Here is a 17734-nt window from a genome sequence, read left to right on the forward strand (position 1 = left end):
AGCCTTATCAGTTAATATTTGTTAATGGAATAGAAAAGAAGAATTCTTGAGGGCTAGCTCTTACATAATGTCATAACAAAAAATAATAATAATACCCTTTCAAAAACCAGAACGTGTTCTCAAAATTCGTATAGGTGAATCTGAAACTATAGCAATTTTTTAACAATGAAAAATATACATATACAAGCATACATTTATTCATATACTCAAAAAAGGATGTGTTATAATAGATGCAGAGCTTAATGAAATAGAAAGGGCATTTTTTTAAATAAAAAAACCCCAGTTACACATCAAAAAACCCCTCCTGAATATTTGATTCAACCACCATTCAAAACAGACGAAATTGAATGAGTTTGTGAAATACCTGAAATATTTCCGTATATAAAAATGAAAACATGCAATATAGCATTACAATTATGTTTTGTATATTTTTTTTTATCAAAGTTTCCATTAATACCAGTTGCCAAAAAAACAAAATTGTTTACTAACTATGTATTTAGTTAACGGCGCAATAGGCGACCTAACGTAGTGTCGACGTGCCAACTTCTACGTAGCTAGAAACACATCACATACATATATACACACAACGTATGCATGTAGATAGTACAATATTATAAAATTGGCGAGAGAATTTCGTAAGAACGTTAAACCTGCAGAGAGTAACGTAGGCGCCATCACCTACGTACATACATATGTGGCCTATGTGATAGCGACAATTCTCTTGAGTTGAAAATGTCGGAATACTTTTAATTAGGTGTGGTTGTACTTCTAGAACTTTGTTGATAATATTTTGGAATGTTTAGGTACGAAATTATAGATAATTAAAGCGCATATAAATTATGAAAATGTTCTGGGTAGTTCTCGATCTTTATTTATTAGTTAACAATCAAATTTGAGTTTCGTATTGGTGCTTAACAATAACTCAATGACTCAATAGGCGAATTAGATTAAGAATCATCAAGTTATGCAAATCATTGCAAAAAATTCCTCTTAGTTAACGGCTAGCATCGCAGACGACAGAGGCATGTGCTTTATTTTTGGTATTTAGCGCAGATGTATCTCTCTAAAGTTCTATCACTAATTAGAGAAAGACTGTGCTAAATAACTCTAAGCGCATTGATGTGCACTGACAACATTCGTGTCTTTTGGCTGGTTTCACAACCTGACATTTAATTGATTGGGTTTATATGGCGGGGGTGATTGATGCGAGCGCAACTATTAAATAACATTTTATGTACAGTTTTTATAAATAACTTATGTGCATGTGAAAAGATAGGCAATCATTTAAAGAAAGCAATAAGAATATATATCTATATTGTTATATATAGTGATATCTATATATATATAGATATATATGAAAGTTTCTTTGTTTTATTGTCCGTTACGCATTTAAAAAATTTGAATGTAGCTTCGCTGTTGTTGATTTTTGGCAGCTATCCGTCTATCGATATATTGCGCATATAAATATCGAATACCAAATTTGACTATTGATAACAGAAAATGTTAATATATTGCCTCTGTTATGCATTTGGCAAGAAGCAGACTACAGAGGGTCAGAAGGAAGGAGCTTTTTACTTAATAAAAATTAACTAAATCCCGTGTTTACCAGTTATTTTTGTGCGTATGATGTCCATAGAAGGAAAGAATACCAGCTTCACGTCCAACCATTGCATAGTAATAAATGCAAGACATTACCAAGCAACATCAATTATTGCTTTAAGCAATTCAAACCAACAAAATGAAGCTTATAGATCTAAACATCGACTGTCTTTTGCGAATTTTTAAATATCTGTCTGAACGCGAATTGATTATCTTGTGTGAGGCGAACAACTATCTTAAAGCAGTCATCGATCAGAACATATTCTATGCCCTGACAAAGGATTTGCTACTATGTGGACATAGAAATAAACCATGTGTGGAGCTAAGGTATAATAGCTTTCGATATCGAAATTGAATTGAATTTAATTGCTTATTGTGTTTTCCAGGAATCCAACACAACTAAGTTATCTGCGGCGTTTACAAATATCTAGAAATTGGCTTAAAGGCGTCTATGTGGAACGACATTATTACCACCATGCGCAAATGTTCGCTTCGAAGCTTTGGTTAGAATCGGACGCACTGTATATAACGCACGCGAATTATTTACGCAAATATCGTCGGGCTGGTCCCGAAGCACTACAGCGACGCTATGAGGAGGAGATCAGTACACCCACCTTATCGGATATCTCGGACTTTGTAAAGAAGCAGGACACCATATTTGCTGGACGAGTGTGTGGCACCTGCTTCGTGAAGGATGCCGAAGATATTACCGAGCAGCAAATGCACCATGCCAAAGAGTATTTGTATTGTGTGGATTTTGTGGACGATGTTTACGCGACCAGCACAGACAACTGCTGTAAGCTGTGGAAGCGTTCCAAAGAGTTTGGATTATCGCATTTTGATCTGTTTATGCGGTTGGAACATTCGTTTAAGTCTATGAAGCTAAGCGACGATGGACAGTGGCTCTATGGAGGCTTATATACGGATACAGGCCGCAAAGCATTGCGTGCCATTCACGTGGAGAGGTAGGTATCTATATATCATACATATTATTTTACATATACTCAATTTTTCAGTGGCGAAGAGCTTGTGTTGAACTCAAATACCATTTCCATTTACGATCTAAAACTAAAGGACTATCAAGTGATATTCACTGCCAACTTTGATACCACATTTCGCATGTTCGATCGTCGCACGGATCGTGATGTTTCCATATGGGAGGATCCTTTTGACTCTTCTATCTACTGTCTCGAATATGACGGACTCTATGCCGTTCTGTGTGGCGCAAAGCATCACAGTCGTGTTAATCTTTACGATATTCGTGTGCCTGGCAAATATATACAGCTGTACTTTCCGGGCCGCAACACAGGACGCCAACAGTACAGAACTTCGCCGGTCTATAGCCTGGCCTGTGATAGCCAATACATGTTCGTGGCCACGGATCACAACTTGCGCGTCTTCGACTTTGGCACAAACTACGCAACCGAAAGGGATTACAGTGATTTTCTTGATAGCATAAGATAATGAAAGAAGTTGTAATCCAAAAGACAGCTCGAGTCTTACAATAAAATTAAGTAGTCACCCATGTATATGAATGCATTTAGATCATTAAAACGTGTTACCTTCTTATCAATTGTTGAATTAAATATGTTTGTTTGTTTACCCAGTTGATTATTTATATTTTATTTGCACTCGCATTTTGCCTTTCAGCTTAGAGAATCCGAATTGAAATATAATTTCGATTAACAAATTGCATTGACCAGCTTATTGTAATAATAGTTGACAAGGTAAAATCTTATAATAATAGACCACAAACTTAAGTTAAACAAAGACGCCTTAAAATTCAGTAAAAACATATCTCCATGTTTCATATGAACAAAATTGTATTAAGGTAAAAAAACTTAACTGTTATATTGCATATGCATGTAGTGGTATTGTTTTATGAGCAATTTCTTGATTTCCTCTCTCAAATAGTTTATGAGATGTGATTACATTTGTCATATCAAATTTAAGAGAATCTATTTTATGCGTTCAAGTATATAGTAATACTTTAATATATAGTATGTGTGCTTAAATTTATGATTTTGGAAAATAAATTTCTAAAGCTACCTGACGTCCAATAATAACGTTCGAAAATTTACTGCTGGCCTTCAATTGTTCATATTATTATAACAGCTATTTATCATAAATTGAAGCCTTAATTTTGTTGCGTTTTAACAGGCACTTCATCAATTCAGTTATTAATTACAAATTTCATCAATATTTGTTCCATTCATACATTTACAATTTGTGCATCTTCTACGAGTTTAATCTTAATCCAAGTGCGAAAAAATATCGTTAATAGCGAGAAAATGCACCCAACTGCATCCGTTTGTCAAACCCCTTTGTTCAGTTTCGATATTAATATTTCTCAGATGCAAAAGTTATTATATAATATGATACAATATTTGATATTCAGTTGAAACGAAACGACTATCTGGTTGTGCTATCATTTGGCTTATCTGCGGCGGTGGCTGGACTTTCTTTGGACGGCTCCGCGGCACTTTGTTGCGGCGTTGTGTTCGGCGGCGGCGGCGAATGATCCAGACTTTCGTTGAGCGCTGCAGCCAGTTCCCCATTGAACTGCAGCAGGCAACCCAAGGCACCGAAGTAGCCTTCGTGCTCCAAAAACAGACCCTTCATGGTGCCATTTGACCAGAACTCCATGGCGTAGGCAAGCAATTTCATCGAGATGGGATTCACGCGCAGAAAGTTGCCCACGAAGACGACCTAAAAGTTGGCCAGAGAAAATATAAGTAAGTATTTCCTCGTCAGAGACAGCTCAACTCACTTTGTCGATCTTCTCGTTGAGAGCGCACATTCGCGCAATAGAGCCGATGTTGTTGGTAATTGTGACTAGCGTAGCATTTGCGAGATCTTCCCTGGATACCGAGCAGCGTTTTTCGTTTATATGCATCTGGCCAAAGCTAAAGTGAAGACGAAGAAATGCTTATCTAATCTATGGAATCGCATTTCATCTATTGCCTACCTAGAGGCCACTAAATCTCCTGTCAAGCCAAATCGATTGTAGTCGCCTCCGTAGATGTCCTTGACCAGTTTATCCACCTTTCGATTGTCACCCTTTGTGGCCAATTGAATTGCTTCTTCGAATGTTGTGCAGCCAGTGAGCAGGCAGCACAAGCCTAGGAATGTACCACCTCCCAAACTGCAGACAAAATAAGAGTTCAGAGTTAGTTTATGAAAAGTCTGTTCTCCTTATAGACTGCTTACCTAGTGCCAGAAATGCGTTTGTAGTTGTCTGGGCCGTAGACGGCCAGAATGGATACGCCAGAACCGACATTAACCAGGATAAAGGGAAATGGTTGTGAGAAATTAAAGGCACGTTTTTCGGTCTTACTGCAGGTGAAGAGAAAGTTAAAACAAAAATCGTCTGCCACAGCTGATAGGAATACCTACGTAATTTCTCTGGCATTTTCGTAGTAATAGCATTCAGTAGCATTGTGCATGTCGGCAAAGAGTATGCCCTTGATGAGCGTGTCCAGCTCATCGAATTTGGCCAGCTTCATGTTGACCTGATCTCGAAAGTCCTTCTCAAACTTAAACGCACCACCGCCGGTGGCACAGACCGTGGTCACCAGCTCGGCCATGCCCTTCTGCTTGGCCAGCGACAGAAAGTTGCCCATGTCTGTGGTCTGAAAGCGGATGAAATGGAGAGAACCTCGTCGCTTTCGAATCTCCACATTGTCCATCTACAATGAGAAATTCACAATTCATTTCAGCTCAATTCAGTTCTAAACATGCACATAAATCAATGGCCCCTGCTCAGGTGCAAAGCTTAATCAGAGGCGAGATTTCGCTAGGCCAGCTCCTTATTACAATTATATAAGCGCACGTGAACAGCCAAAGTTTACGAGACAGGGAATTCTTCGGCAACAAGCGTTGAGCGTAATTAGCGACGTAAATAAGCCGATAACCATTTAAAATATAGAAAACGCACAACAGGAAGTCAAAAGTCAATGAATGCTCTACGTAAAGTAAACTTGTCGTCAACGACTGCGGCGTGCATACAATACAAGTTCCGGACAGTGCTGTTCATTTGGCCTTTTTACAGTAACTCGAATTCTAGATTTCTAGTGGTCTATTTTTTTTTGCTTTTTTTTTTTTTTACCTATTCAGATGTGGTCAAAGATTACTTACTAATTTGCTTAAAGAACAAGTTGTAAATGCAGTTAACTTAATAAACTTTACTTTCCCTTGCTATATAAAAAAGCTAGTTCTCACTATAATATTATATAATTCTGCATATTTTTCCTTACAAAATTAGAATATTTATAACTATAATCAAATCCATATCTAATTGAGAAAAAGTTATAATTCAGATATATATATTTTTAAAGGCATTGACAACAGTTTCTTAAGTTGTTAGTATTACTAGATAATTCCTTTAATATATACATATATATAAATATACTCTAATTTCCTATCTGAAATGTACGCCCGGTTCACGGTCAATTCGTGCCATTGACGTGTCTGGCGAAGCTTCACTGTCATAGATCGTTGTCGAATACTAGAAATTAGCAGGCGAATCATTCGACCTGGCTCGAAACCCGGTGATCTCTGCCGCTTGCACGCGCTATTCACGCCAGATAATGCATAACGCTCAAAGCTAATGCAATTTTGTTTCCATTTTCGGTACGTAATCGCCATTGAGGGGAGAGAAATTGAAATAGTATTTTTGTATATAAATCAAGTAATGCGTTGCAAAACAAATCAAAATATTGTCTCAATACAACTATCTCATAGGTAGATATATGAAATGTAAACATATATAAACAACATAGATAAACTTGTCTATAGAAAATCGAATTTAATTGACGGCTCACCTGCAAGTGCGTGTCGCGATGTCCCGTTTTGCCATATGCCGAGTTTTTGGTTAGATACCTTCGGATATTACGTAAAATACCCGCCTCGCAATCCTGCTCATCGGGCGTGATATCCTTTGGCTCGAAGTATACCAATTTTGTGAGCGTTCCGCCAATGTCCATGCCAAACCATGGCATTGCTAAAACAGTTTAACAAAATGGATAATACATAATTATTAGGCATTTTGGAAAAATAATAAACAGAGCTCAAGATACGTAATATTTAGATCATATTGTACGCACTTATATAAAAATGTTCGGGATGGCATAATCTTCTTAAATTTAAAGATTTCTGAGCTACTACTAATACACAAACACTTGAATTTTGCTTTGGGGCCATTTCAATATCTTTTTCTGTTTTAACATTATTAATTTAACGACCGAAAATTGATCTGTTTAATTTGTTGCATATGAATTAGTTGTCAAATTCTCATTTTCAAAAAAGATATTGGAGAAATGTTTAATTATCAATATGAACAAAATTTATTGATATGAATGAAGCATATTGTCTGATATCTACTGTAATTTAGTAATAAGATAAATAATATTATGAATAGATAAAAGTCCTTTATAAACAAGTTATTGAAACAGCTTATCTTGCTTCTAAAGCTGTAATCTAATCATAGAAAATGTTATCAAACAACCAATACGAAATGTAAATTTGACAAAACAAACATCTTGAATGATAATTAAAAGACTAATCAAGTTTATGATATTGAATTGATTTTGAGAGCAATATCGACAATGATTCAACAATAATGGTTCCATAACATGTGCTTAATATCCCTCTCTCGGTTTCATTAGTTTGTATCAGTCACTCACGTACCGCTTTTGATGATGAGATCAAAGATCGACGTAAAGTCCAATAATTCAGTCATTGCTTAAGTGTATATTGTTAGGAACTAATATTCACTATTTCACGTCCTTAATGGGTATGTCTAACGAGTGCCAATAAGCTACGGCAACATGTTTAATTTCAACCAGTACACTATTAACTCCGACGGGCAACTGTCTAGATTATATATTACGAGTAGAGTAACTGGCGTTGAATATATTGGCAGTTCGGAAACACATGTGCGACGCACTCTCCAAAACAGAGAGTGAGAAAAAGAGAGATAGCGAGAGCGAGAGAGCGATCGATGCATGCTTATCTACCATTTTATGCGGCGCCTGGTTATCGGCCAGCTAAGAAGTTCTAAAATGACCGCTGGCCTCTGCCTCGTTTACATTGTCACAAAATTAACTACTTTTGCTATCTAATCACACTCTTTTTTTATTACATATGTATATATGCGCAATTATAATGTTTTATGTCCAAATAGCATAAATAGAAATATCATAAAGTTGACTTGAATGTTAAACCGTTAAACCGTCAAAATGCAATATCAGCTGTTTACCCAAAGAGCGTAGAGAGTGGTTTTAAGTTTATCTACTCTACAAGTATTAGTAATGAGTACTTGAGTGGGAGAGTGAAGAGTGGAAAAGAGCGAACAACTTAACTACGCTTTCATTTCACTATTATCATCTTAACGAAAACAAGGTTGCCACATTGCTAAAATTGGCGGCACACAAACCAAATCATTCGATGAGCTGACATTGCTGTTCAATTTTCATTTCGTGACCAAGAAGACCTTCTTAATTCGTATACTTGATTCCAAACTGTTTTTGCGTCTGCCAACGATAACAAAAACTGCTCTCGCTCTTATCATTTTAGTAGGGTACGAAACACATATTGAGCTTTGATATGGATCAGATGCTTTCTGTTATTCCATAATATGCATATAATGTATGTATTCGACTTTGGATGGCGCGTTACTTACACATCAAATCATCAATATTAGGGATGTGTTTGGCGGGCTGTATGCATGATTCACTTGAACAGATCTCATTCGAGTTATCATCATTAATATTAACATTAACATTAACATTATTGTTATTATTATGGTGAGCTGTATTCTTGTTGTTGTGGCCCGATTTGTTTTTATTACTAACTCCAATGGCCGCACGCCACGAAGCGCGCCATGAATTTTTTTTAGTGGAGATCATTTGAGCCGTTGGCGGACTGGCCGTGGCAGCCAGCGAGGCGTGCGTAGTTGTTGTTGCTGACGATGATGATTTTTGGTCGTTATGTAATTTGAATATTTTCAAGTTGAACGAATATTTTGAGTCGCGCGCGGGCACTTTCATTTTAAGTGCGTCGCGTCTTTGTGTATTTAATAACTTAACGAGTTTTTTGCACTGAGCATAGCACAACAGTCATTCAGTTAGTTATTCTCAAACATTAGCTGCTTTGTGAATTTGTGTATTTACATTGTTGCCAGCCCGAAAGCCAGCACGGTAAATGCTCTCAAAAAGAAAAACAAAAACACAAAAACCAAAAACTGATAGCTTTGATTTCGCCGTTTTGTTTTGAACAGGCAGCGCGCTCGCGTCGGGTATCCGTTTGACCGATCGCTAGCAGGCGTGAAACGTGTTTGAATGAAATTTCATTGTCACTTCGTTAAAAACGATGCCAATACGCTGATGCCGACCGTCCCAGCAGCAGTAGCGGCAGCGGCAGTCGCAGTGGCGGCGGCAACAGCCGAGCTGGCGGCTACGTCACAAGCGCGCTTGCACATGAACAACACATATGTATGTATGTATATATACAGGCAGGTCTAGGCATGTCCGTATGTATGCAACTTTTACATACATACCTAAGTATATTAATGAGGAGACATCGTGTCAAGCGAAGCCCAACTTAAGCATTGCGAAAGCAAATTTCAAAAATAAAATCAAATTAACGATCACCGTTGAACCAGCCAAATACCCTTGACATAAGCTCGAACTGAATGCACGACGGGCAACGGTCAATGGTCAAGTAAGATCAGTTTTGTATGCAATTTAACCAGATCAATTACAATGCAAATTGTTATTTCGAAGACAATCATTAATTTACAATCATTGAACATTAAATCAAATGTACTCATTTCGTATGCCAGCAGGGCGCAAGAAAAGAGAGAGCAATAAAAAGGTGAAAAAGTGGCGCCCAAATCAAAAAAGAAGACTCAAAGTAAGCTTCGAGCTTGAGTACAATACAATCATAGCTACCTACACTCAGTACATACATACTCTATGTGGTATATTGTACTTGTTAAAAAGTGGATAGAACCAAAAAGATTTTCGAGCCGAAACTATAATACTCTTTACTATCAGAATTTGTACAATAAGACTGGCTTTTGTAAATATATTTTTTAATTAATTAATTTACACTTACCTCTTCCCAGCTGGTGGCAAAAGATAATTTCATCATCCTGCATATTGAAAATAATACAAAGTCCGTTACTGTCTAGCGTTAAATACCGGCAATAGTGTTAATCCCAACACAAGTTGAGCGGGACTGAAGACGTGTATCCGTCGTTGGCACCTGCAGCAGTTGTTGTTGTTGTTGATTGTTTTGTTGGGGGGAGTGCGTGAGAAAATTGGAGTGTTGGCGAGCGGCGATGGTAATGCAACACCCGTTGCTGCTCACATTGGCTAAGATGGCTACTGGCTGGCGTTTTTGTAGCACGTTACACTGCTTGAGTTGGCATTGGCATTGGAAACCGTATGACGAAAATATGTTTTCGCTTTGTTTACAATCTGTTTTTGCCGCCTGAAAGTTGAGTGCTATTCCAGCTGTTAATGGCTTATCATTTGATTTGATTGGCAATATCGTTTAATTCTTATTGCTGAATTGCGCACTTTGGAATTAACACATTACAACAATTATGATAAAAATCTCAATCTAGTGGCCTTGCACGCTGTCTTCTTCTTGGCATTAAATGAGAACAGCTGTTTGCTTTGTTTTCTGGTCCAGACTAAAGATGAGTAACTAACTAACTATCGATTAGTGATGTTGTCTGTGAATTTATTGACGCGTTGGTTATCGATATGAATACAGATAAGACGTTTTAATATCGATATCGTTTTAAGCATTTTTGCGAAATAACCACGCAAAACTGCAAGCAAAACAAAAACAATATGAAGTAAACAAAGCATCAGTGAAAAAAGTAACAAGTTGTTATTACAATTGTCTTTTTGTACTTCATAAATTATATATTTTTCAAATATAAAATAAAACAAATGCAATTTGTTGTTTGCCTATAAACTGCGCAGTTTGTTTATTTTTAGCCATGAGCAACAAAAATGATATAATTTGCACGAATAATGAGCTCAAGGAATTCAAGTTTCCGCCTGTCTGGTGGGATAAATCCAAGATAAAGGTACTATTTGCAAGCTTTCATCCGCGCCACATCAACATTGAAGAATATGATGCAAAACTGCTATTTTGGATGGATCTCATAAGACAATACTGTACCTATTTGGGAAAAGCAAATTTTTGTTTGCGGGAGCTCCAATTACAGTTTATGCGTGGCGAGCAAATACCAGCCTGCCTAGATGTAGTGATGGCAGAAATGGAGCAACAAAAACAGATTCGTCGACGCACTGAGTACGAAGAAGACCCGCTAAATACTTGGAGGGTCTGGATTGTCAACAGCTTCGTAAAGCGTCCGCTCTGGCGCAGCTGGGAAAAACTGAAATATAGCATTTTTGCAAGAGATGTCAAAGCAGAATCTTTTATTGAGTGGATTCACTTAGATGTGTTACGCGTAAGGAATGCTTAATTTTATTTGATTTGAAATCATATTAAACAGTTTTTTTTCAAACAGGCCATCTGCAGTGAAGTGGAGGAAAAGGTTCTTAGGAAACATCGTGGAAAACTGCTGCATTTGGAAGCTTTTAAGAAGCTTTGTAAAACATGTGAAGTGCGCATTCATGAGGAGTTCATCGACTTGTGTCTTCTTACGCTACAGGCACGCCGGCAAGTGGCCATACAGTATAAAATGGAAAGGGGAAAAAGTTACGTGCACCTAATCAAAATTCCAGGTATAAAATGAATCCCGTTTGGAAAACTCTTTTTAAATCATTTTTATTACAGCAGATGAGAATGAAAGTCCGATTATAAGTGAGGCAGATCTGGCCATGCATAATCTGGAGATGACGCAGGCTAGTCTGCTGCAACAGCTGGAATCGTTGGAAGAAGAGATTAAAGTCAACGACGATAAAGCACGTCAATATGTGAAGGAAAACAAAAGGCAATTAGCGAAAACATACCTCAGAAAAAGACATTTGTTGGAAAAGAACCACGGTACAGCATTAGTGCATTAAACTTAATTCAGTGACTAGTGGAATTAATATAAATATATTTATTTTGATTTACAGAGCGACGCAGCCTTGCGCTCCATAATATAGAGCTCCTTCTGTCGAATGTGGAGGAGGCGCAAAACAACGGCGTGCTGCTTGACGCTTATAAAATTGGTACTAAAGCTTTGCAGAAGGTTCTCAGCGATTCAGGTCTCAAGTACGACAATGTGGATGAAGTTCTTGCCGATGTGCGCGAAACTTTAGATCAACATCGGGAAATTCAAGATGTTATGTCCAGTAGCACAGCAGAAGTAACAGCCAACCACGATGAGGAAGCGTTGGAAGCAGAGCTAACCAAACTGATGGGCGGAAACGATCAGGAAATAAAACCTTTAAGTCTATACAATAATAACAATAAAACTGAAATTGTAATTGAGGATGATCAGTTAATTGCCATGTTAAATGATCTGGAGGTGGAGGATGGTACCTTGTCGCAGGTTAGCCAAAGAACAATGGAATCTATGTAAAGAGGGCTGTTTATGTGTTTTTTTAATAAATGTCATATTTTCTAAATTGTTGTTTTATATATTTGTCATAGTGTTAATGGCTTTAATCTATATCATTTTGTACAAAATGCGTCCTTAGGTCAAATATTGTTGCTTATAAGCTATGGCTAGACAAATGTTTCCCTAAACTGGAATTTAAAATTTAAATACATAAGTATAAGTATACACATGATTTGGTTTATCATACAGTTCCATAATTATTTCAGCATTTATAAGGTGCGCACAAATAAAACAAACTTTTACATACAGCCCCCAGCTGTACACACTACGTATGTACATCTGCGCATGTATATTGCACTATATATATGCATATATATAGCTAGGCATATTTGAAGCATATCAGAAAAGCAAATTAAATGAATGCTTATGTGTCTGTTTGTCCTCTCCATCTCTGGCCGGAGCTTCGATATATCAAAAGACAACGCCAAGTGGATCGTTATGTGTGGATTTGGAACAGTATCAAAATACTCAAAATTGTACAGATGAAGCATATCAGGACAGGCAGAATCACTATAAACCGCAATGATCTGAAGAAAATAGAAAACCAATGTTAAATACAGATTAAATTAAAATATATGGATTACAAACCTGCCATGTCCTAGGGCTGGGTGTCAGAGATTCAGATCAATGTCCGCCTCCAGGTCGATGTGGTTCATCGAGTTGGCTGTGCTATTGAAGATTTGATTCTCAGCCGTTGCTCCACTGCTCTCCCCACCACTGGGCGCGTTGGCGTTGGCGTTGGCGACGCCGTTCCGCTTAGATTTACCTAGCAGCCAGCAAGAGAACACTTTGTCCAAATATTGCACGTTAATAATGTGATGATGGTTTGGACAGTGTGTTGAATGAGACCGATATATACATATATACATAATATATATATTCAGCATATATATAATCGGTGATATTATAAATACAAACCAAGTACACTAAACTGAGTTGACAAATGCCATGCCTTTCCACATTTTCGATTGTATGTATCTCAATGGTAATAATTGAAAGAATGCTTACAATTAGTAGTACTCAGTAGTACGATCTCCTAGTTGGATCATCGAGTCTTGGATGCTGGTCTGGTTGGTGTATACATATGCATGTGTGAGTGAGTGGATGATGATGACACTTACCTCCAGAAAAGCACAGACAACCTTCGTCATCACTTTGGAAATCCCGCCCGGCGCTCTTTTGTTTGAGCTCTTTATTCAGCTCATTGATGCAGCGCTGATAATAGTCGTAATCCTTTAGATACCAAACTGGAGGCCATCGATGCTCGCGCAAATACTCCTGATTATCCTGATGCAGTGCTTTCAAGCCCTTAAGTGAGAACTTACAAATAACATTGTAATTGACGCATAGATACGACATACACCACTCCGCCAGCTGATGGGCATTGTGCAACTGTTGAAATTCAGAAGTTATAAACTGATATACCCCATTTAGTAAAAGTAAATAAACAACCTTGACTGGCTCCAGCAATTTTAGGCAATGATCGACCGTTTCATTGGTCTCGTTTTGTGAAATAATTGTGAGATCTTCAATAACGCGACACTCAATTAGATTGATAAGGCGAGGCAGGCACAATCGGTTGGCCAATTCCAGCAAATTGAGGCATTTAACCGCTGAGATGGGCGGAATTTGATCAGTGTACAAATAGCACAGCAGTTTATGGAATGTATAAATCGTGACGCCAGGAAAAACAATCTGCAACAAGAAATCTGTATTAATTTCTAATGTTGAATTATTATCAATCCTTAAGTCTTACCACATTAGAGTGCGCTTCACGAAAGTCACCGAGGAGCATGGCGCGCATGACATCACAGCGACCCACCAGAACAGCCCGATGAGCCTTAAATACAAATATTTAACGTATTAGTTGTTTTTATTACATTACTTATACCATTTATATTTACCTTCATCAACCCATCGTCCAGTTCAAAGGTGACATCTGTAAAGCAACCGTCTCCAATGCAATGCCTTTCCATGCTCTCCTTTATGCGCTACAATTAGATAAACTATTAATAAAAACACTAACAATAATCAGTAAATAGCAGCATACAAGACAAATGTGAGGATTGGGCTCATCACTGGGGCTCTCCATGACGCTTTGTGGCTTGGAAAGTAACATGGTCAATTGCGGCAGTTCTAATAAATCGGCAGCTTCTCTAATTTCCTGGAAAATGCAAATGGATTTTTAATAAATCTCTAGTTTGATTGCAAGATTTTGTTTCGGCTTACCTGCAGATTACTGCAGTCCTTGTCAATGGTGCCTGTGTAGATGAATCTTAGGCATTGGTGCAGGGCCTGGGGTGAGATTACTTTGCTTAGAGTTACAATTGTCTGAACAGAGCTGACGCCGCGCTGATTTTCCATTTGCACTTGGCGCAGGCTCAGCAGTACTGGATGGTGCAGTTCCTTATTTAAATCATTGGAGCGCTTGGACTCTACCAATGGTAATGCCTGATAGCTGGAACGGCGCTTTAAATGTTCCCACATGCTACAAATTAGAAACCAGTTAAAATTAAACAATGAGAAATTCGACAGTAAAACTAATTAGCTACCGTTGTGTGCGTGATTCGTAGCGTATAAGATATTCTGTGTCATCATTGAAGTCAGCTATTGTTGCCTCACCGAACGTTGAACTGACCATGCTCGATTCGCTGCTGCTCCGGCCGCCCATGTCGGTCAGTTCGGTGTTTAGAATGCGTTGGAAAATGCTAGACGCTGCGGCAAGCATAAATCTGTGCACAGCGAACTTGGTTCCGCCAACCACTAGAACAAGGTCGGCATAAGCTTGTGAAAGAAACATATTGTATATATCCTGGCGATAGTGGCCAACCATAACCGTAACCTCTGGTGGTGGTGGCTTCGGTGGCCGGAATGGTGCCTGCAGCAACGGCTTCTGCACCTTTTTCAGGTTCGTCATCCAGAAACGTTGCTGGCGGCGAGCAATAAGTGAAGATCGAATGGCATTTTCGAACACCTCGTTGACGCCAAAGTACGTGAAGACGCTGGTCTCATAATAGCTAACACCCAGTTCCTTTGCAACAGCTCGCGCTTCATCTGGCATGACCAAATCGCTCTTCAAAGCGGCTCTGAAGATAAAAAAGGAAGATGCTTAGAGAGTATTCTGCCTAGCAACCATTGCTCACATACCGTACAAAGGTGCCCTTTTCACCAAAGTAGGACAAATAATTTTCATCGCGGTACATGTAACGCAGGTCATTCTTGCAGCCAACTAGCACGACGGGCACATCTGGACAGAAGCGACGTATCTCCGGATACCACATTACCTTGCAATTGCGCAAAGAAATGGGGCTTGCAATGGAGAAGCAAAGCAGTACGACATCAGATCTAAAAATGTGAAAAATGTTTGAGCAAATATTATATGCAAGTATACTGAGAGATGTGCACTCACCTGCCGTAGGCGAAGCGACGATCTTTATCATGATCTCCGAAGGTGTCCCACAAACGTAAAGAGACATTGACCCCATCTACCACTTCCCAGCTGCGTTCAAGCACCTATAAAATATAATTGATATCTATGTGTTATTAATGAACAGCAATTGCTGGCGACAATTTGTCACTTGCGTCTTTGTAAATGCGATATTGATCGATCGCCCACACGGTTGGAACGTGCGTGGATAGCAGCTGCGAAAGCGAGACGTGTTTATTGCAAGCCCTGGCACAAATCAGGCGCGTCTTTCCCACGGCCGTGTCACCAACCAGGACACACTTGACCAGCTCCTGATGCGGTTGCTCGTTGTCCATTTTCGGCATGTACCTTTACTGGGTAACTCTCTGCAATGTGGAAGATAAGATGAATAATATAGAAAATGCGCTTTAATGTTTTTACTTTCTATACACATGTATTTATATATGTATACCCCTTGCGCGACTTAATGCGTAGTGCGTCCAGGCGTAGTGCTCAGATAATGAAAGTAAAAGTAAGTTAAACGACAACAAACCCATTGATACAGCGGGAAGCCTTTTTAAAGTCTAATTGAACTCAATTGAAACAGAAATAAAAATATCTTCAATCAAATCTCAAGCGAAGAATGTTATTACCATACCCTGTAATAGAGTATACATTTAAATAGCTATAAGTAATTTGTAATTGTACGCATTTAACATATTGTTATACATATATTTAATTTTATAAATTATCTATATCATTTTGTATATGTGCTGCTCAATATAGAATTCATTATGCATTTTAATTTACGTCTTCCAGGGTATTAAGCCATCGGCAACTCGAAAATAACTGCCTTTTGTTTTCTTTTATCTTGAACGTTATGCTCGTTTACCGTTTTATTTTGGATGCACTCGAGACGCACAATGGCACGGGCCCTTTGTACATATGTAAATACATACTATAAATTTATTTATAGATATGTGCAGAAATATGAATGTATATATATGCATATATATAAGTATTTAAACTTTAAACATTATATTCATATAAAAGGATTATATGTACGTACAATTAAAGCAATGCAATCCACAAGAAAGAATTCCTAATATTAATAGCTAATTTATGCAGAAGACACGATATGACACATACATACATATGTACCCAACGGACAAACAAATATATACACGTTGAATTAAATCATTTGATGCATTACATTTTATATATATTTACATATGTATGACTGTTTTTGTAAATGTAGTTGTTATACATTAATTAAAGCACAATAATATTAATGAGCTCCTTTGCAGGAACCGACCGGCACCTAAAGATGCCTTATTGCTAAGCTTATTGATTTTCTCATTCCATATTAATGCGGTGCCGCCTACGGGCCAGGCTTAAATATAAATGAACTAAAAGAACAGAACTGTTATGCATTAGGTATATATATGCGTAGAAATGTATAAAATAATAACGGCAGTTTATAACTTAACATTCAGATTTTCAATAAGCTATTCACAATTGTCAAATTAACTGTTTTTCCCCCACAATTTTTGGCATTCACATATGTATAATTTTACTTCGTATAGCTTTTCTGTTTTTATAATTTTAATACATATACATATACCTGTTCACATAAATATATATATGAAGTATATAAAATTGCAAAAAATATATACCTTTTAGTATCGTTTCGACTTGTGTTCTTCGTGCTATTCTCAGCTCTTTATTTGCGTGCTGCACTTATCATACACGCACACACACTAACACACGTCTAGACGAAATTTACAACAATTTGCAATTTATATTCGCATCAATACAAATACGCACATAAGACACAAACTGCGTACATTTGTTTACGCTGCACTTGCTGCTATCCGAATTGATTATATCTTTACATTTAACATCACATTCAGACGTTCATGTGATTATTATTAATTGTTAAATAATAAAATGCAGTTACAACAACTGTTACAATAATCGTGCACCGCCGTCGATATGCCTTTATCGATAACCGAAATTGCAACTGCCAGTGTTGAATATCTTGGAAATTAAGAGTATGAGCAGTTGCCAGACCTTGATTTTTAAGGACTGATTATTGGAATAAATAATAATAATAATAATTTTTGTAAAATCAT

General features: G+C 37.7%; 4 protein-coding genes across 9 annotated transcripts; 2 read left to right on the forward strand and 2 right to left on the reverse strand.

The window, feature by feature from the left end:
• The first annotated feature begins 1514 nt into the window (after positions 1-1514).
• Positions 1515-3205, forward strand: LOC6582712 (F-box/WD repeat-containing protein 4). Its single transcript, XM_044010317.1, has 3 exons — positions 1515-1926; positions 1986-2564; positions 2616-3205. Exons 1-3 carry the CDS (start codon positions 1739-1741, stop codon positions 3061-3063), a joined length of 1215 nt encoding a protein of 404 aa, XP_043866252.1. The 5' UTR covers positions 1515-1738; the 3' UTR covers positions 3064-3205.
• LOC6582713 (pantothenate kinase 3) lies at positions 3198-10282 on the reverse strand. Of its 4 annotated transcripts, none has more exons than XM_015162565.3 (7): positions 9718-10282; positions 6423-6601; positions 4996-5288; positions 4810-4935; positions 4568-4744; positions 4370-4505; positions 3198-4308 (listed from the first exon to the last, which is right to left on the reverse strand). In XM_015162565.3, the coding sequence occupies exons 1-7, from the start codon at positions 9758-9760 to the stop codon at positions 4012-4014; spliced, it is 1251 nt and encodes a 416-aa protein (XP_015018051.1). In that variant the 5' UTR covers positions 9761-10282; the 3' UTR covers positions 3198-4011. The 4 variants fall into 4 exon arrangements, with proteins under 4 accessions (XP_015018051.1, XP_002008405.2, XP_015018050.1 ...); XM_002008369.4 differs by lacking the exon at positions 9718-10282 and adding an exon at positions 8282-8921; XM_015162564.3 differs by lacking the exon at positions 9718-10282 and adding an exon at positions 7288-7475.
• A 126-nt stretch (positions 10283-10408) lies between these two features.
• LOC6582714 (charged multivesicular body protein 7) lies at positions 10409-12200 on the forward strand. Of its 2 annotated transcripts, XM_015162566.3 has the most exons (5): positions 10418-10492; positions 10599-11092; positions 11153-11369; positions 11422-11631; positions 11706-12200. In XM_015162566.3, exons 2-5 carry the CDS (start codon positions 10616-10618, stop codon positions 12152-12154), a joined length of 1353 nt encoding a protein of 450 aa, XP_015018052.2. In that variant the 5' UTR covers positions 10418-10492; positions 10599-10615; the 3' UTR covers positions 12155-12200. The 2 variants fall into 2 exon arrangements, with proteins under 2 accessions (XP_032586889.2, XP_015018052.2); XM_032730998.2 differs by having other exon boundaries at positions 10409-11092; positions 11425-11631.
• LOC6582715 (rho-related BTB domain-containing protein 1) lies at positions 12192-17606 on the reverse strand. 2 transcript variants are annotated; one of them, XM_044010314.1, is made up of 13 exons: positions 17277-17606; positions 15776-15987; positions 15603-15706; positions 15341-15538; positions 14746-15279; positions 14423-14681; positions 14244-14357; positions 14098-14184; positions 13950-14033; positions 13646-13888; positions 13315-13585; positions 12782-12959; positions 12192-12720 (listed from the first exon to the last, which is right to left on the reverse strand). In XM_044010314.1, exons 2-12 carry the CDS (start codon positions 15962-15964, stop codon positions 12805-12807), a joined length of 2238 nt encoding a protein of 745 aa, XP_043866249.1. In that variant the 5' UTR covers positions 15965-15987; positions 17277-17606; the 3' UTR covers positions 12192-12720; positions 12782-12804. The 2 variants fall into 2 exon arrangements, with proteins under 2 accessions (XP_043866249.1, XP_032586886.1); XM_032730995.2 differs by having other exon boundaries at positions 12782-12980; positions 17277-17605.
• Between the last annotated feature and the right edge of the window lie 128 nt (positions 17607-17734).

This window comes from Drosophila mojavensis, unplaced genomic scaffold, assembly GCF_018153725.1.
Source record: "Drosophila mojavensis isolate 15081-1352.22 unplaced genomic scaffold, ASM1815372v1 contig_74, whole genome shotgun sequence".
NCBI classification, from domain to species: Eukaryota; Metazoa; Arthropoda; class Insecta; order Diptera; family Drosophilidae; genus Drosophila; species Drosophila mojavensis.

Coding starts and splice junctions, on each gene's coding strand:
- LOC6582712 (XM_044010317.1), top strand. CDS start 1,739: ATGAAGCTTATAGATCTAAACATCGACTGTCTTTTGCGAATTTTTAAA. Junction 1,927..1,985: donor AAACCATGTGTGGAGCTAAG/GTATAATAGCTT, acceptor TGTGTTTTCCAG/GAATCCAACACAACTAAGTT. Junction 2,565..2,615: donor CGTGCCATTCACGTGGAGAG/GTAGGTATCTAT, acceptor TCAATTTTTCAG/TGGCGAAGAGCTTGTGTTGA.
- LOC6582713 (XM_002008369.4), bottom strand. CDS start 8,648: ATGAAAGTGCCCGCGCGCGACTCAAAATATTCGTTCAACTTGAAAATA. Junction 4,745..4,809: donor AAACGCATTTCTGGCACTAG/GTAAGCAGTCTA, acceptor TTTTGTCTGCAG/TTTGGGAGGTGGTACATTCC. Junction 4,506..4,567: donor GGAGATTTAGTGGCCTCTAG/GTAGGCAATAGA, acceptor TCTTCACTTTAG/CTTTGGCCAGATGCATATAA.
- LOC6582714 (XM_015162566.3), top strand. CDS start 10,616: ATGAGCAACAAAAATGATATAATTTGCACGAATAATGAGCTCAAGGAA. Junction 11,093..11,152: donor TTCACTTAGATGTGTTACGC/GTAAGGAATGCT, acceptor TTTTTCAAACAG/GCCATCTGCAGTGAAGTGGA. Junction 11,370..11,421: donor GCACCTAATCAAAATTCCAG/GTATAAAATGAA, acceptor TTTTTATTACAG/CAGATGAGAATGAAAGTCCG.
- LOC6582715 (XM_032730995.2), bottom strand. CDS start 15,964: ATGCCGAAAATGGACAACGAGCAACCGCATCAGGAGCTGGTCAAGTGT. Junction 14,682..14,745: donor TACGAATCACGCACACAACG/GTAGCTAATTAG, acceptor TCTAATTTGTAG/CATGTGGGAACATTTAAAGC. Junction 14,185..14,243: donor CCAATCCTCACATTTGTCTT/GTATGCTGCTAT, acceptor ATCTAATTGTAG/CGCATAAAGGAGAGCATGGA.